Source organism: Saccoglossus kowalevskii, chromosome 6 (genome assembly GCF_978046115.1).
Source record: "Saccoglossus kowalevskii chromosome 6, keSacKowa6.1, whole genome shotgun sequence".
Taxonomy (NCBI): Eukaryota; Metazoa; Hemichordata; class Enteropneusta; family Harrimaniidae; genus Saccoglossus; species Saccoglossus kowalevskii.
This window is the reverse complement of record NC_140646.1, coordinates 32,098,921-32,117,548: the sequence shown is the minus strand read 5'-3', so window position 1 is coordinate 32,117,548 and position 18,628 is coordinate 32,098,921. Positions and strand designations below refer to the sequence as shown.

Here is an 18,628-nt window from a genome sequence, read left to right as displayed (position 1 = left end):
GTGTATTAAATCATCAATTACTAGTATTTGCCGCCAATGTGATTATTTGGTGAAATCCGACAAATACAAATTAACCCTTATTTGGTCAATTAAAGTTGCACGTGAATATCCATAAACTTTTAATAAGATCCGCTGCTGCCAGTCGCCATGCAGTTGCACCACACATTTCAACATATAACTTACCATAAAGAACACATTACAATTATATCCCTCCCATAATGTAGCTCGTCTCCTCTGAGAATGGTATGACCCGAAATCAAATTGCACGTATCAATACCGGCGCAGTTGTATGTCAGTCAATTACCCGACAATATATTCGCTGATTTGGTGTTCCATTCATTATTGTGATGAGTGAACTTTCTTATCTCTAAGTGGTCTTCATTTAATTTGCCCATCACACCTTCAGAATACAGGTGTTTGATGAATAAAATGATGACGTCATGAAATTGATGATTTGAGAAGAATTGCATAGATGACAATTTTGGTTTCATTATGTATTGCATTTTATATGACGATATACGTTTCCATGACAACACTCGGCATTGTAATCTAGGTTAATCATAATTCACGGAAATACTAGTATTATAACATATTCGTTTGTTTTGTTAGAAGAACAAATTATGTTTTTGACAAACAAATAAATGTCCCCATGTAAGGTTACCAAGGAAACAGTGACGCGAGACCGTACAATACGCATACATTGCACAATGAATAACTCCTATGATTTTATTTAACCTAGCAATGGGCGTCCGAATACGTATGCTCAACTCAAATTTACGCAGGCTAGCGAGTGTGTGCGAACGCTTAGCTCGGGCTAAGTGCCCAAAACACCACTGTATTCAATGTCCGTTTGGAAGATATACATATGTACTATTATATTCATAACTATTAATTTTAGTATACCATTTCCGACATGACATTCAACGCGAACACACCCGGAACCATTATTCACAAGAAAAAAATAACTCTACAATCTGCACTTTTCGAATTTGCATTGTAGTTTTTTAACTATAGAGCTAAAATGTATACCTTCCTGGTTACTGTACTGAGTAAGCATATTTAAAAGGACTGAAGATTTGTATATTCATTAGTCCGTGCTAACTGCTGTTCCCTCCCATGTGTGAACGCATTGATGTATAGCCGTTATGCAAGCATATGAAGTTTAAACCTTAGCCCGTACTTGATATAGTCTCAACACGACTTATACCTACAATGGTCGATTGGTACGAATATTCTTGTAATAACTTAAGAGTTAACAAGTAACACAAACACAGAAAAAAAATGCCAATTTTGGGGCCAAATCGCCCTCAACGTCACTATTTTTGAGATTTCTGCTAGCTGCGGAGGAAAGTATAGCGAGGGTCTTTGCTATATTTTGTGACACTCACTTTCCTTGGCGACACTTGATTTTGGACTAATTATTTTTTTTCTAGGGCTAAGTTGTTGTCTGTTTTCATATTGCAACCTTGTTATAAAGTATCCCTAGGAATCTTATTTTGCTGTCGCTTCAACCACCTGGGGGAGTCGTTGGGGTTATTAGAACACTGATAAGGACTTCCCATGGCAAGTTGCAAGTTACCTGTACGAATCTTGTTTGCGTCCGCTGTAATTAAATGTACTGTAAAACATGCTCCATGCAATTTTGGCTAATTTGACTCCATACATGAATTAACTGAATCTTAATTTAGCTGAATCTTGAATTAGCAAAATTACAGAATACTAGTAGCTAAATTAGCTAAAATAACATGTTAGCTAAAAAGACACTTTAAAACGCGCACCGCTGATACAGATGTGCATTAAACGCGTTGATGACGTTGTTTACGTTATCTGTTTGGCCATCATTCAGTACACGGTTCATGGGCATAAACAGCATCGTTTAGCAACAACACACCTTTCAACAGGAAGTGGCAAAAGACGTTTTTATATACATATATATTCAAGTTGGTCTCATGAACATTGAATACGATTTTAGTATCTGGCGTTACGGTGACCGAATGGCAGAAAAAAACGTTACTCTTTACTGGTGTAATAACAGATTCGTGTAATATCCCTGACGACATCGGTACACACTGACACATGTAAATCATTCATCGAACGTTGCATATATTAGGGTGGCGTTTCTACGTTTATTTAAGGAAGTCTATATTCCCGTAACCTCGAAAACACACCTGTCGTTGCATCTCTGGAGAGGTAAGTTTTAACGACTAATTTTCATTATTCTTTGAAGGGAGTGAGGTAAATTCGGCTACTTCAAGTCATCGAGACAGTTACGACATGACACGACGCTCACGGATGTTGAAATAGTCCCTTGTATACAATGCCGGGGTTGTTGAAATTTCTTGTCATGTTTCGAAATATATAAACTGATATTTATTATAACAGAAATCATTTAAAATGTATTCATCATGCGGATAACAGGATAGTGAACACATTTGTCAAATTTACGCAGACTCCCAAGGTAGAATCATTTTTTAGGTTCACTGCGTAACGGCCTGTTAATAGTTCGTTCAACTCTGGGAGTTCGTAAACACGTAAGGTAAACGAACTGACTTATTTTCAGTTTGACAAAGGTGAGCACGTCGCCAGTCTCCAAGCGAACGCTTTTAAAATTGTTATTTGTTGAGATAGCGTAATTAAGATTCAGGGCAGAGGAAATACGGTACGATCACTCTTTTTTAAACACGTTTGTTCAGCACGTTCTCGTAATTCGCTTTGTTCGAAGTATGTTGAACCGATGGCGGGTGCAATATACACAAAAGCATTGAATTCAGCAAACATCCTGTTAGCTCGGCTATACTACTAACATACAACCTGCGTATAAAAGATTTCATTTCAAATATTTCACTAACCATGTTATGTTATGTGGTCGCACATTATTAGTAAACAGACGAAGTCTTCCTCAACCTGCTTATTTAAAAAAAAAAAAAAACTTTTAAAATAATTTATTTTCAATTTACTATTTCAGCATAGTAGATTGCGGTAAAAATGTCGTCACTGCTTAGCGAAAACAAAATTGTACTTTGCGGGAGAAACGAACAGCTTGGTGAAACCTCAACTGCGTTAGCGGGAAACCGCATTGATCGAGACCGACGCGGTTTAACAATGTTAAAGATTTATCAACTGTTTTTAAACCACAAAGATTACGAACTATTTGTTGGCTATTTTTGTTAATACGGCACTAAGAAAGCAACTGGAATCTAATTTGTCACGTGTGGGTGTCTCATCCCGTCATGTTTGTGCCATACCTCATGTGACACACGCACAACCATATGCATTAAACATTAATTTTATCTCAAATATTAGTTATCAAATAACCTTTATAATACTTAACTACAAACTTATAATTCATAATATTTTTTTTTATCTACACAGCCATACACTCATGGGTTTACCATGTGTCTAACCCAGACGCAAAATGTTGAATAATTTAAGCACCTTGTCCAGCTTTCTACTTCTGGTTGACAGTACTGCCGCCGAGTGTAACAACACTTATAATTGCTCGGGGCATGGCGCCTGTGTGGACGGTGAATGTATATGCGAGGTAGGTTGTTCCGTACAGTCTGCATACAAATCATTTACATATTTGAGTATTTTTTTCTTTGCAGTGAAATTAAGGTATAAGTTGTTTACATTTATGTAGACAGTACATCACAATAAAAATGCACCAAATCCTCGTGGTAAGTTTTAATGATAAATTGAGTAGAGTAAATTTGGCGATTTGAATTCAGCCGTGCTTTGATAGCGCGAAATATATAAGCTTATGTGTACTACATCCGATGCATTCAAGATGTATTTAGAGTAGTATTTGCGAGAATACGGACACTTTTCGAAAATTCCGATAGAGAGTCTTCTTTTGGGTTCATTGAGTCGGCGATTCGCAAAAGTTTGTTGACCTCTGGAAGTTCGTAAACACATGAGGCCAGCGATTCAACTTAATTTCAGTTTGTCAAAGGTTGTCACGCCACCAGTATCAAAGAAAACGCAGACAAAATTGTGTTACTAATTCGGGGCATGGTGAAGGTTTTCTTTAATCGTCGTGATCGAAATGTGTGTAATGGATAGTAATTATACAAATGCTACAGACAATTTACAACGAACACACGAAAAACCAAAAATGATACCAGGACTTACCACACACCAGAATTCAACACAGACTCCTTGCAATAATTGAAAATAAGTACATATTATTATATTCTGTAAAAACTTCATGATGTACAAACATATTATGCAATCGTAGAACAGTTCCGGTACAATGTTGTATTTGTAAGTCCCTTTCTTCTCCTTCAATATATGTTTAAAATACTACATTTGCTTTTTTTTCTAATACATCTGACAGTGCCAGGCATTAGTTCAGCTTCGGATTCTAACAACTGTCCCGGATAATTGGATTTTAATGATATATATCAACTTTTTGCAAAATATCAATATGATTAATTGTACGATGCTTTATAGGTCCAGTACGCTGGTGATAACTGTACCAATACCAACTTATCATATTACATCGCTTTCGGCCTTATATTCTTCTTGTTATGCGCAGTGAGCTTTACACAGTTGGTGAGTAGACTTCATTTATTATTCACGGTGTTACTCTTCTGACATTCCTGTTCGTATTGTACAGTCGTTTCTATTTTAAATCGATTAATAAGAATGATGTATCAATCGAATCGAAACGAGGCCGCAATTAACTCTAAGGATGCCCCTCAGTATTGTTCATTGTTCGCGAAGCACGTCAGCTCTGTACCCGATGTGTTCACTCAGAACACGGACCAGATGACTAAGGAGTACATCTACTACTACATGAGTCTCAGATGATCAGTGAGGAGACCTACTACTAGAATTCAGATAACTAGAGTGTAGATATGTTGATGTGAGAGTACATCTACTGGTTGAACTCATATGATTAGGAACAGATCTATTACCACAACCAGGTGATTAGAGAGTAGATCTACTGGTTGGACTCAGATGACGAGAGAGTAAATATACTTCTGACACTCAGATGACTAGAGAGTATATCAACTACTGATGACCAGATGACTAGGGAATAGATCTACTGGTTGGACTCGGACGACGAGAGAGTAAATCTATTACTGACACTCATATAACTAGAGAGTAGATCTACTACAGAGGACCAGATAACCAGAAACTAGATCTACTACTAATGACCAGATGACTACAGAGTAGATCTACTGGTTGGACTCAGATGACGAGAGAGTAAATATACTTCTGACACTCAGATGACTAGAGAGTATATCAACTACTGATGACCAGATGACTAGGGAATAGATCTACTGGTTGGACTCGGACGACGAGAGAGTAAATCTATTACTGACACTCAGATAACTAAAGAGTAGATCTACTACAGAGGACCAGATGACTAGAGAGTAGATCTACTGGTTGGACTCAGATGGCTAGAGAGTAAATCTGGTTAGACATAGACGACTAAAGAGTAAATCTACTACTGAGACACAAATGACTAAAGAGTATATTTGGTTCGACTCAGATTAGAGAGTACAATCCATGAGTTATCAGGAGCAGTGTACAAAATATTTTAGTTGTGAGCCTGATAATGATACGTACCTCAGTAGTATTCATAATGTTTATGTTTACTCACATGAATAAAGAACCATACAATGACTATGAATTGTTAAGAAATATAAATATTACCATGTGGATAGTATTGCCTATAAATTTAATTTGGTTCAAAGGAATTTACCATCTGTAAAGGAAAGAAGTGTAAAACCTGGTACTAAAGAAGATTTTTTATTTAGTATAACCACTGCACGTATTTCTCTAATTGTGTACAACATCACCAATCATTGTATGATGTCATGGAGTATCATCATTGAATTGCGTGATATCATATGTGTTGTATGTAGCATATATATATATATATATATTTGTAACTTTCCAACATGTTATTTAACTTAAGAATTATTTGTTCTATTCTTCCAAAATTGATAATAAGATTTGAAATGGAAACATCCTTAGACATTCACGTATTGTTAGTAAGAATATTTTCAGTCTGCCCCGCAATCTCAGTTTTGAAACAAGATTGCTGGTGATTTGTGACACCATTATTAGCCACCAGCAGTAACCTCCATATGCATTAATTTATTCACTATACTATTCACTACTCTAAGTGCAAATTATTTAGAATAGACTGTGTGTGGAAAACGTGATCCATGATTCATCTCAATGTGACACCTTGTAACAACTGATGCAGCAAGGGCTAGCACATCCTTCTTATTATTATTCACTGAACAAATAAAAACAAGCACGTCTCTAATACTAGGCTAACTTGTCACGTGGTTATCAATTCTACCCTTAGTAACCTTTCTGCTTTTTCAATAATCGCGTGATTTAAGTCGCCACTTGTTTAAATCAGTCTGCATACAAATCATTTACATATTTGATTTGAAGTTTATTGGTTATCTGTGTTCAAGTTCTGTCCAGCATTTGTGTTCAACAAATAACCATTTCAGTTCGCTGAACTTATAATATTTTAAACAAGGTCAACTATATTGACTGATTTTCCATGGTTGTTACACATGAATTGTGTACAGAATTTTCACTAAATTATTTTTGTTTAAACTGTGCGAATAGAAAAGGTAGGTCGTTTGGTTGAATCTACTTCTTGGCTGTATGAGCCGTGTCTCACGTCAGAGGGCATTGCATACATTATCAGACATTTAAGTGGAAACATTTGATGAACTAAGTAATTATGTATAAAGAATTTCCGTTCAATTAGACAACCTTAAGATGTACAATGTAGCTGTCTTGGATCTTTTGCTAATAAAACAAAATGCTTTCTTCTTGTCCATTCATGAGGTAGAAAATTCGTTAACCTCTTTACTGTAACATAACGTTTTATAGGTCTGTCGTCGTTCAGAGAATTTCTTTTCAATGCACCAACAAGTTTTATGCTACAATATCTACCATAGAACATCAAGACAATGCTCCACTCCTTTTGGAAAACACAGTGCGAATATTCAATATATCTTGTGATAAATGTGGTATTATAATTATCATATATATACTCTGCCCTGCCCTGTTAGTTTAATTTATCTAATCAAATATTGACCAACACAGACACGAGTGTATTACTAATGCAGTCTGACCTGCTTATCTGAATATGTCAATTTGATGCGAGTCGGTACAATGCTCTAGACACATTTTGTTATCTAGCTTTTTGTTGACAGCAAATATGTCATTTATATATGCCACAATTTCTGCGTTAACATTTAACGGTTTTCTGCTGGAGCATTCTTCATTGTCACGCCACAAATAAATTATGAGCGCGTATACGTTCACCATGTTCGGAGAAAGACGTGCAGTTTGAGGCTTTGCTTCCTTGAAAGTAAAATGCTTTTAAAAGCCAGTATATATGAGAATACAGCGTCGCCCTTCTTTGTTTGTTTACACAGTAATTAAAACATTTTGGTACAGCGCGTGGTTTAATGGGGTGGGTGAGATTAAGTTAATGATTGACTGTGACAATTATATCATGAGCATGTTAACGGAGCATGTTTCTACAGGATTAGGTAGTTCGTTTATATGAATCGCACACATCAACAGACTTTTCATCAATACACTGACAGGGACAATTAAACAAATATGTGGTTTCCTGGCTCTGTTTTTGTTGATTTAATGAAAAAGTCTTGATATTTTGCTGAATAAAATAAAATGAATTAAAAATAAATAAACAAATGAATAAATAAAAATAAAAGACAAAGAACAAATAGAAAGTGGGAAGGGGTATTCAAACTTGTTTATGATTTGTCTTTAGCATTAAACCATTTTGAGTCATCATTTAGGTAGCACAGTTCCTTTCTTCGGACTTACAAAATCAAGTCACAAGGAATAATAACATTTCAAAACATTCCTGTGCCAACAAAATGTTATCCACATCCACCCTGAAGTCGCAGCTTAATCATTATAAGGTAATTATTATGTTTGCCTTACAGGTATTATGCATCAAATCGTCTTTCTCGAAAATGGATAAGCCCAGTCTATCCAAGGCTTGTAGAGTTACCACACAAAAGCTGCTCTACGCATTAGTCTTTTTTGCCACATTTTCAAGAGGACTTTATTTTGCGCTACAGGTAAGATACCAACCGCAAAGATATCTGTTCATTTTAGAAAAAGCGCAGCAATATATTAATTAGGTAGATTGTTGATTGAACTTGTATCTATTTTTCATGTAAGGAACATATTGATGAATATTGGGCGAATGGTTTGCAGGCAGCTTACTATCCCATACTAATTACTGGGTTCTCTCTCATTATATGTTTCTGGGCTGAGGTGAGTTGGACATTATCAACATTCACATTCCTCTCAAAGTTGTTATGGTTACACGATGCGCAATTTAATTACTCTGGACCTTCGACCAGTGATATGATACTAATCGGTGTGATTATCATAGTAAAGTAGTGCGATTAGTAATCATTAGTCAATAGTCAATTGTATTCCCCGTGTAACATAAGCGTAGATTGTTTTATATTTTGCATGACTTCATGAATTGTTTCACACGAATTACAGCGGATTTAAAAATAACATTACTTGTTTAATTAACACTAGGCGTCCTATAAAATGAATCTCTTCCCTATTGCAGGCGTTTCATCTGGAGAGAGTTGAAGGCACTCCAAGTTTTCTCAGCAAATCGTTCACGTCCTTCATAATTTTCAACGTGTTTGTGTATTTACTGCTGGGACTGCAGTTCATCTTGGTGTATTTTAGCGACAGCAGAGACTATTTAGCTAGGATATTTATCACGTGCTACGCCGTATTGATGCTGTTTAATGTGATACTTTTCCTCGCTTACGGGGTGGAAGTTTTTTTCAAGGTCAGTCTCAGATTAAGTTATGTGGCCAGCATTATAATAACTTCTTAGAACTTAATTTGAGTTATTTTTAATGGCATTGAGTTTTTCAAATGCCTATGACTTTCAACACAATTATAGAGACCAACAATTAGATGTAATGCATTGTAGCGATTGTTGTCCATTCGTTTTTTGTTAATTAATTATTAATAATATACTATAGACGGCAAATAAATAATTTCTCGATTTCAACATATGTTCAACATATATTTATTTATTTATTTATTTATTTATTTATTTATTTATTTATTTATTTATTTATTTATTTATTTATTTATTTATTTATTTATTTATTTATTTATTTATTTATTTATTTATTTTTATTAGGTACATGGAGCATTCACTACTGCTAGTTCATCATTCAACATCACTCAGCTTCACCAATCCCGCGTTGGATTAGTCTCGCAGGCCTTATTACAAATCATTGCAGTCTTGTTTTTATTACTACATGTTACCAGTCATATATGGAAAGAAAAGTATGTACAGTGCGCATGCGTGATTATTGTTTACGGATTCACGTGGCTAAATAGTTACAATTCAGAAAAATTCCAAAATACAAAACTTTTCACTCCAATAAATGACAAAGAGTATACTAGTATAAAGGAAAGGTATACCCAAATTTGTGACATGCAAATAATGACTGGGATTTCACCCATGGCGGCCATTTTGAAATCGTAAGTTGATTAAAATACGAATACATGATGTTGATAATTAAAACCTAGTTCCGGGTGGGTCACCTGCAAGTAACAGTATCGTGTTCATATATTTGTGATAAAGCCAGCACCATCCTATTGCAATTAAACCATTGGATATTCTGTTTATTCGCAGTGTCGACATCATGAGTTGGAATGTGTATAATATTGTGTTTCGTACTGTTGAGATTGGATTAGTCCTCTGGTTTCCGTGTGTGCTCTGGAATTGGGAAAGGTAAAATCGCACCAATAACATTAATCAGTTGGTCAAATAGCGGGAAATCTTTATGATTTGAAATGTGGAGAATTTGTTGGGCGGCTTCCACTCGTTTACGATCATGTATCATAGTCCAAATGTTTGTCTTCCACCCGAGTCGCTGTGAGGCAGTGTTCACACCATTCCATTTTGAACTTGTCGGGACAACAAGTAAGACGTGGTCGGTTAGTTCGTTTGCCTGTAATTTTTATGTACCTACGTTATCTGACGTGGTAATTCTTGATTAGATAATGGATCAAATCGTTGCATATAAATTACCTTTTTAACACACTTTTGAAACTAGGATATATGATCGGTTAACTCAGTCAGAACCTACAACAATAAATCTTCTCATCATGTCCCGTCTCATCACGTACCATGAATCGTGTGTATAGACGACCCAGTAGAGTAACAAAATAGTCCCTATTTTTTATTTACAGTCCAGAGAAATTATGGATTCTAAATCCAAGAAGATTGGTTGAAAGAAGGATTTCTGATGAAAATGTTAGTATTTTAGAAATGTTTCATTTTTTCACTTTCCTAAAGGATATTATGGGGAGGTTCTTAGTTTTCTAATTTCTAATTTTATTTTAATGCTAATTATCATAATTATTTTCAAGGAGGTTTCTACTGAGAATGGCATATTGACTAGCCGACCACATCCATCATATGAAACAACAGCTGATACAGTGCCAGGTAAGAAGTACGTCCAAGGTATATTGTTCCTTCGCCACACGACACGTGCTTTAAGATTTCCTTATTGCATTATCATAAATACATCGTCTTGAATTCTTGTTTACTAACTTTCATTCTAACTATATCATACTAGTGATGGAACGTTACATGTCAGTTTATCACATACAGTATATTCTTTGTGCAGTTCAGTCATTCAAAACTCAACAGTCCAATAAATAACTTAAACAGTTTTGCATTCTTCTTTAAAGTGCATAAATCAGACACTTTTGAAAGAAATGTACATTCATAGACTCAATAACACACCTCATTATTTATTCAAAAACGCGAATATGCAAATTTGAACACCACAACATTATTTATCATTTATGGGGCACACATTTGAGTAAAGATCACGGGATAAAAACATGGTATGTGTAATTTGGACATCATAAAAAGTCAATATTTCCGGAAATAGTTCAAGGTTATAATTATACTTATAAAAACTTATCCAAATATACAGATATATTGTTAACAAACGAGTGCCATTCTCATGCAGGCGCATACGACTGCTGGATCTGTTATGATCCTGAGAGGACTGATGCGGGCGCTCTCATCCAGCCGTGTAACTGTAAAGGAGATGTAGCCACAGTGCACCATGACTGTTTACAAAAATGGCTGATGGAGGTGAATATTGATTTATGTATACGTCATATAATTGTGAACTAATTAACTTATTGCACAATAAGAAAGTCCACGAGGACGTATTCTTTATTCACTGTAACCTATTCTAGCAATATGCCTCACATGTAAATGACTGCCGAGATTTTATTGAAACACTACCATAAGGACTTTTCGCTTTCGACATTGTGAAATTCTTTCGTTTTTATGCAAAAATACAGTATTTTTACCAAGTAAAATCATATTTAATAAAGTTATTGTTCATACATGGGTTGTTGAACACACTACATACTATAAAACACATCTTTTTAGCTAGCATGTTATTTTAGATAATTTAGCTAATTCAAGATGTCGCTAATTTAGAATAAAGTATATTCTTACAATGAGATTGTTGGCACTTTAGTTAAATTAAGATTCAGTTAATTCATGCATTGAGTCAAATTCTCTAAAATAGTATGCAGCTATTTCAAAGTGTTTTACAGTAGTTTGTAAGTCTATTCAGCTCCTTTCAGTCCTAATTCAAGACAATAAAAGGCAAAAATATAGAGATTATAGCAATTTATGTGTAATCAGTAATTATGAAAATTATTAATGGGTACACAGGGAATACACTTCGTTATGAATTATTCTTAATATATATCTTCTCCCAAACACAAAAGAATTTCACAATGTCGAAAACGGAAAGACTTTATCGTCGTGTTTTGAGAGCGAGAGAGCCCCTACACCTGTTTTCGCCCCCGGACACACCTTTCTTATAAAGTACGCCCGACGGAACGCTTTTATGACGTAGATGGGTGACACGCAGGCCGTTCAAATCGTCGATATCGTTTTCATCTGCAGTCTTTCATCAACAAATGTTATGTTTTGAGAGATATTACTATAATATTCTAGATGACAAACAACTACACAATCAAATACAGTTTGAACGACATCGTCTTCAACCATACACGTCATTTTGACGTCACAGAAACGTTTCGTAGCTAGATTTATAGGAATGTTGTATATTGTTACATTCTCTCATGTTATCGCGTCCACTATTTGGTCTGTAGGGTTAATTTTATGTGTAATATTTTTTTTCCCTTTTCAGACATCTATCAACAATCCTGAGAATATTTTCTGTAAAGTTTGTAAAGAAGAGGTACGTATACGGTAAAGGGCATAAAACTGTGGTCGTTATAAACATACATTTAAAAAAAAAATCAAAATGAAGTTTAGAATTCAAATCGACCAATCCGGAAATGGTATAGTTACATCAACGTTAGTTCTAGTTAATATTAATGGGATATTTCAAGATTATCTAACATTTGGATTTTGATGAAAGCTGATAATCAGCTTTTGCAATAATTCTATAAGTGAACCCGTAGCTTGAATGTCTTTCACTGTATAATTTAAAGGTCTCTCTAAGCGTAATGAAGAACATTGGTTTATGTGTCAATGAGGGTGTGAGAAAGTGGTTTATTTCAGTATTTCATTGTTACTATTACAATGGTTTTACTTAGTTAAAACGTAGTATGTGCAGTTATCAGATGGGGTATGCGCCCCATAATATGAGATTATTACGAGAATACCTCAAAGTATGCACGAAGACGAGAGTGTCGACCGACGCGACCGAGTGCATACTTTGAGGTTTCTTCGTAATAACCTTTATTATACATCTTTTCCTTCGAAGGATACTTTATGGGAATGCCAAAATGTTTAGAACAGAATCAGCGAACTTCTTTTTTTGTGGAGTCCAGTCAAACCCTGGTGGCAGCCATGTTTGTTTTTATTATTAGAGGACGCTTACGTGCATAACCATTCGCATTTCCTTATATGGTAGGATGAAAATACCCCATAAAATACCGCAAAATTACGGCACGCTGTAACTTATGGCGTTACGGTTACAGATGGTCATGGTTAGAGTCGATCAGCCACGCTAAAACTAGAGAAATTGAACATGTCACGTAATTGTGCAGTTTCGACTGAAAAGTAACTTTCTGAAATCAATAACAGAAAACGCCAATGGGGTAACTCTTAAGACTTACCTAGTTCCTGTAAGAATGTGGCAATGTGCCTCGGAAATTACGAGCTGTGATTGGCTGTCCGTTTTACAGTCATACATTTAAAGGGCAGTGGTTGTTGCACCGCGTCGTGTTTCATATGGGACCCATAGCGACGTAAACGAAAGGAACACGTACTACACGACGACCACTGCCTTTTAAAGACGCGATATAAACAAGTATTTAATAAACATTAATACATTGGGATTAAATTCAAATGCAAAACAGTTAATATTATTGGTTGAATTATCATGAACTCTCGAAAGCTGTTCTGATAACTGAACATTCGTTCGTTATAATAATTGTTTTGGTAGATACAATAACATTACGAATACTGGAATGTTTTTTTTTTCAAATTTCGTCGAACAGTTTACGTTAAATCATAATCAAATTTGGTCTCCAATATGCAGTATCAAACAAGAAATAATAATAATTAAAAAATATGATTTAAAAGAGTTTCAGCCAGTATCCTCATAAGTATGTTTTGTTTCAGTACCAAATCAGGCAAGGCCATTTCACAGTGATCAAAGGGTGCCGGGGTAAACATATGTTGTTAACTGGTAGTATTGTCTTCGTTATGATCGCCACACCTATCGCCGCGTATTGTCTGTGCTTAAGGTTTCCAGACACAGTTATACAGATTGTTAGTGTTGGAGTGTGTCTATTGGTGGAATACATTTCACTCAAGTAAGTCATGCACATTTTACCGATCAAGCTTACTTAGTTGACTAAATAGTTGACTTGATTTCAGCACAGTTTATGAGTGTCATTATTATCACTAGGTCACTTTACGTTGATAGACCACTCACATATAATTAGCCAGCCATGATTATTTATCATGTCTTGCGGCTGTTGGATCCCGTCACTTGCATTCCAACTTAGTTAATGATTTACGAGATTTGGAAATCACACGTGGCCTCCTGCTTCGGTGGTCATGGTTGAAGCTACGTAATGCGAAAACTTGTCATAGGTATGAGCAGTTGTACACAATTCAGTGGTACTAAAAAGTCTTAAATCAATGACCAACTATATCATACAGTGACCAGATTATTTCCCAAGTTTTTTTGCATCTCCAATAATGACAGACATATAAATGCCAATGACGGTTTTTGAGAAATACCAACCTAGCACTCTGACGGACATACACTATACCACTAATGAACAATAAACAAACCACATGATTTACAAGAACCCGTAAACCAACACATAACAATTAATTTATATCAGATCCATTAATTACGCCAATACGAACTTATTGTTAAGCTCATCTGCGGTAGTAGTATACAAATGCGTTATTATTTTCAAATATCTATTAAGGGAAATATGTTAAACTGTTATGTTAATTGAACAGTTTTTCTTTTATGTAATATTCAGATTACTGGGCTTTGGTTTCATGAATGCCTACCAACGTGCCAAACTGTCCACCATAAAGATCATTAGCAAGAGGGCGAACAACGAGGCAACTGACGTATCCCATGATGCAGCGCGAGTGGGAATCTCCATCATCAGCAACGGACAAAGCCAGTAGTTACGATGACTACGAGTATTTATTTTGATTGTACAAGCATACCTCTTGTTTATTTCATGTTGTATGTGCTAGTTTGCTTTTATAAATGTAAACACGTTTTATTCTAAGTTCTCCGTGATAATTTGTATAAGCAATCTAAGATGTTGCAAACTTTTGTATGGGAGATTTACCTGGTCATAAGAATGCATTTATTTTCCTGTTCATTTTTAAACAAAACGATATGTGGTGTCTAAATTGTTTTTTTTTTATATGTTAACATTCAGATGTGTGTCACACAAAACATATCTTACAGGAATATATTATTTGAGAAAAAAAAGTCCCGATGATATACAAAAGCACGACTATTTTAAAGAACAATTGAATGACTATAATATTCAGAAACTACCTTCATTTATACATGTATTTTCGATGTATTTTCACTTTTAAATCCACTCTGATTGAAATGCGAGGGAACTACATCGTCCAAATTGAGGCAGTTTTGCGAAATCGGTGTAGATATTCTACTCTATATAGTGGTGGGAGGGGGAGATAAACAGAACTTGGTTTGCGAAGATGATGTATAGACTATAATATCGAGTTTAGTTTGTGCATTGTTAACTTTGTTAAATATTGTCTTCTTTCAATATTTATTGGACTGGAAAACTAGGGGAAACTACCCTACACAATGAATGAATGCAAAAACAATGATAAAATCTGCCGACAATATTAATTATTTAGCTATTCCATTTTACTCCAATATTTTTATTTTAGCTCAGAGTACAGCATATTGAAGTTTGAACTAACTCTGAACATTTGTCTGTCTAGATTCTATCTACCGTAATAACTTTATTACACAACTAAATCGTCAGAGGATTTACTAAGGTAAAGAGAATAACAAGACAAGAATAAACAAATGTAATAAAAACAAACAAACAAACAAACAATAACACTTAAAAATAAAGACTAAAGAAATATGTTTCCACCAGAAACATGTATTGTAAAGTGTTTCCACCAGAAACATGTATTGTAAAGTGTTTCCACCAGAAACATGTATTGTAAAGTGTTTTCACCAAAAACATGTATTGTAAAGTGTTTCCATCAGAAACATGTATTGTAAAGTGTTTCCACCAAAAACATGTATTGTAAAGTGTTTCCACCAGAAACATGTATTGTAAAGTGTTTTCACCAAAAACATGTATTGTAAAGTGTTTCCACTAGAAACATGTATTGTAAAGTGTTTCCACCAAAAACATGTATTGTAAAGTGTTTCCACCAGAAACATGTATTGTAAAGTGTTTTCACCAAAAACATGTATTGTAAAGTGTTTCCATCAGAAACATGTATTGTAAATTGTTTCCACTAGAAACATGTATTGTAAAGTGTTTCCACCAGAAACATGTATTGTAAAGCGTTTCCACCAGAAACATGTATTGTAAAGTGTTTCCACCAGAAACATGTATTGTAAAGTGTTTCCACCAAAAACATGTATTGTAAAGTGTTTCCACCAGAAAAATGTATAGTTAAGTGTTTCCACTAGAAACATGTATTGTAAAGTGTTTCCACTAGAGACATGTATAGTAAAGTGTTTCCACCAAAAACATGTATTGTAAAGTGTTTCCACTAGAGACATGTATAGTAAAGTGTTTCCACTAGAAACATGTATTGTAAAGTGTTCCCACTAAAGACATGTATAGTTAAGTGTTTCCACTAGAAACATGTATTGTAAAGTGTTTCCACTAGAAACATGTATTGTAAAGTGTTTCCACCAAAAAAACATGTATTGTAAAGTGTTTCCACTAGAAATATGTATTGTAAAGTGTTTTCACCAAAAACATGTATTGTAAAGTGTTTCCACCAAAAACATGCATTGTAAAGTGTTTCCATCAGAAACATGTATTGTAAAGTGTTTCCACCAGAAACATGTATTGTAAAGTGTTTCCACCAGAAACATGTATTGTAAAGCGTTTCCACCAGAAACATGTATTGTAAAGTGTTTCCACCAGAAACATGTATTGTAAAGTGTTTCCACCAAAAACATGTATTGTAAAGTGTTTCCACCAGAAACATGTATTGTAAAGTGTTTCCACCAGAAACATGTATTGTAAAGTGTTTCCACCAGAAACATGTATTGTAAAGCGTTTCCACCAGAAAAATGTATAGTTAAGTGTTTCCACTAGAAACATGTATTGTAAAGTGTTTCCACTAGAGACATGTATAGTAAAGTGTTTCCACCAAAAACATGTATTGTAAAGTGTTTCCACTAGAGACATGTATAGTAAAGTGTTTCCACTAGAAACATGTATTGTAAAGTGTTCCCACTAAAGACATGTATAGTTAAGTGTTTCCACTAGAAACATGTATTGTAAAGTGTTTCCACTAGAAACATGTATTGTAAAGTGTTTCCACCAAAAAAACATGTATTGTAAAGTGTTTCCACTAGAAACATGTATTGTAAAGTGTTTCCACCAAAAACATGTATTGTAAAGTGTTTCCACCAAAAACATGTATTGTAAAGCGTTTCCACCAGAAACATGTATTGTAAAGTGTTTCCACTAGAAACATGTATTGTAAAGTGTTTCCACCAAAAAAACATGTATTGTAAAGTGTTTCCACTAGAAACATGTATTGTAAAGTGTTTCCACCAAAAACATGTATTGTAAAGTGTTTCCACCAGAAACATGTATTGTAAAGTGCTTCCACAAAAAACATTTATTGAAAAGTGTTTCTACTAGAAACATGTATTGTAAAGTGTTTCTACCAGAAACATGTATTTTTCTTTAAATAAACAGTAAGTCCTCAATTTATTCCTTTCACAATCCTTACTATTTGCTTTTGTTAATTGATTTTTTCCAAGACAACATATAATCATTTGTTAGTTTTAATTTAATTAATTTTGCCAATTGATTACTTTTACTCACACTAAATTTTTCTTCAATTTTGCTAACATCATGTTCCCCTAATATGTTGCCAACATGCTTAATCCATGTTGACTGTGATTTTACCGTTTCATTTAAAGCAGCCTTAAGGATATTGTTACCAGACAAAGTGCTCAGTCTATACCAGTATTTAATTTGTGAAATTGAGGCCTTCAATCTAATAGGAATTCTGCCTAATTCAACCCTGATGCCTATGGATGGGGTCACTTTGCTAACACCCAAAACAAAACGATAGAACTGATTACACACCTGTTCCAAGTTGTTGGCATCATTTGATAATTCATACATCCAAAATTGGCACAGTTAATTGATCAAATAATTTCAAGCACAATTCTGGATTAATCATTTTATGGCTCAGAACAGATTGCCGAATTGTTGTAGTTTCATGTGTGTGTTATTTCTGTATTTTTTGATGAATACTTTTTAATTAACAGTAAATTAAACATACAATAACTCCGGGTAGGTTTAGACGTACAGAAGCCGTAAAACATAGACGTAGTGATCGTATGTACACTTAAACTCACACTGAACTCCACTGTAAACATAACCCATGGTAAGATAACCAATTATTACAAAGCTACGATGTATAAAGCCCAAAACAATTTGAAACCAGAAAATGAATTCGAATTTTTTTATCAATCTATAAAATTGACAAAGTTTGTTTAATTTCTTTTCTATAAAATATCTCTGTATATGTCAATATTCAGATTTAGATAAAGATGGCGCCATCTTGGACTTGGCGTTGGTGCATTGCATCATTGGTGTGTAGTGTCATTAGCCACGTCACACATCTCAGTGGGCAAGGCTGATATTAATAGGGAAAGTCTAGGCTAACGGCATTTCGTTCTATAAATATTCAACTTTTTATTTAGTACACGTTGATTTTCCAGCAAGGAATTGTGGGTAGACTACGACATCATAACATTTGTTTCAAAAAAAATTAAGAAAATGGGTTATCCATAATTTG

At 34.6% G+C, this 18,628-nt stretch overlaps 1 protein-coding gene across 4 annotated transcripts; it reads left to right on the top strand.

Moving 5' to 3' along the window:
* Window positions 1–1,936: 1,936 nt before the first annotated feature.
* LOC102810141 (uncharacterized) lies at window positions 1,937–18,114 on the top strand. Of its 4 annotated transcripts, none has more exons than XM_085500381.1 (14): window positions 1,937–2,190; window positions 3,373–3,541; window positions 4,453–4,554; window positions 7,965–8,102; window positions 8,206–8,301; window positions 8,612–8,842; window positions 9,206–9,354; window positions 9,707–9,805; window positions 10,267–10,330; window positions 10,450–10,522; window positions 11,058–11,185; window positions 12,267–12,317; window positions 13,712–13,905; window positions 14,593–18,114. In XM_085500381.1, exons 2-14 carry the CDS (start codon window positions 3,416–3,418, stop codon window positions 14,744–14,746), a joined length of 1,605 nt encoding a protein of 534 aa, XP_085356507.1. In that variant the 5' UTR covers window positions 1,937–2,190; window positions 3,373–3,415; the 3' UTR covers window positions 14,747–18,114. The 4 variants fall into 4 exon arrangements, with proteins under 4 accessions (XP_085356507.1, XP_085356505.1, XP_085356506.1 ...); XM_085500379.1 differs by having other exon boundaries at window positions 10,447–10,522; XM_085500380.1 differs by lacking the exon at window positions 1,937–2,190 and adding an exon at window positions 2,568–2,659 and having other exon boundaries at window positions 10,447–10,522.
* The last annotated feature ends 514 nt before the right edge of the window (window positions 18,115–18,628 follow it).

Bases quoted from the DNA above. Each gene is read 5' to 3' on its own strand.
- LOC102810141 (XM_085500379.1), top strand. From the start codon at position 3,416: ATGTTGAATAATTTAAGCACCTTGTCCAGCTTTCTACTTCTGGTTGAC. The intron at 3,542-4,452 runs GTAGGTTGTTCC...GATGCTTTATAG, and splicing joins ACGGTGAATGTATATGCGAG to GTCCAGTACGCTGGTGATAA. The intron at 12,318-13,711 runs GTACGTATACGG...GTTTTGTTTCAG, and splicing joins GTAAAGTTTGTAAAGAAGAG to TACCAAATCAGGCAAGGCCA.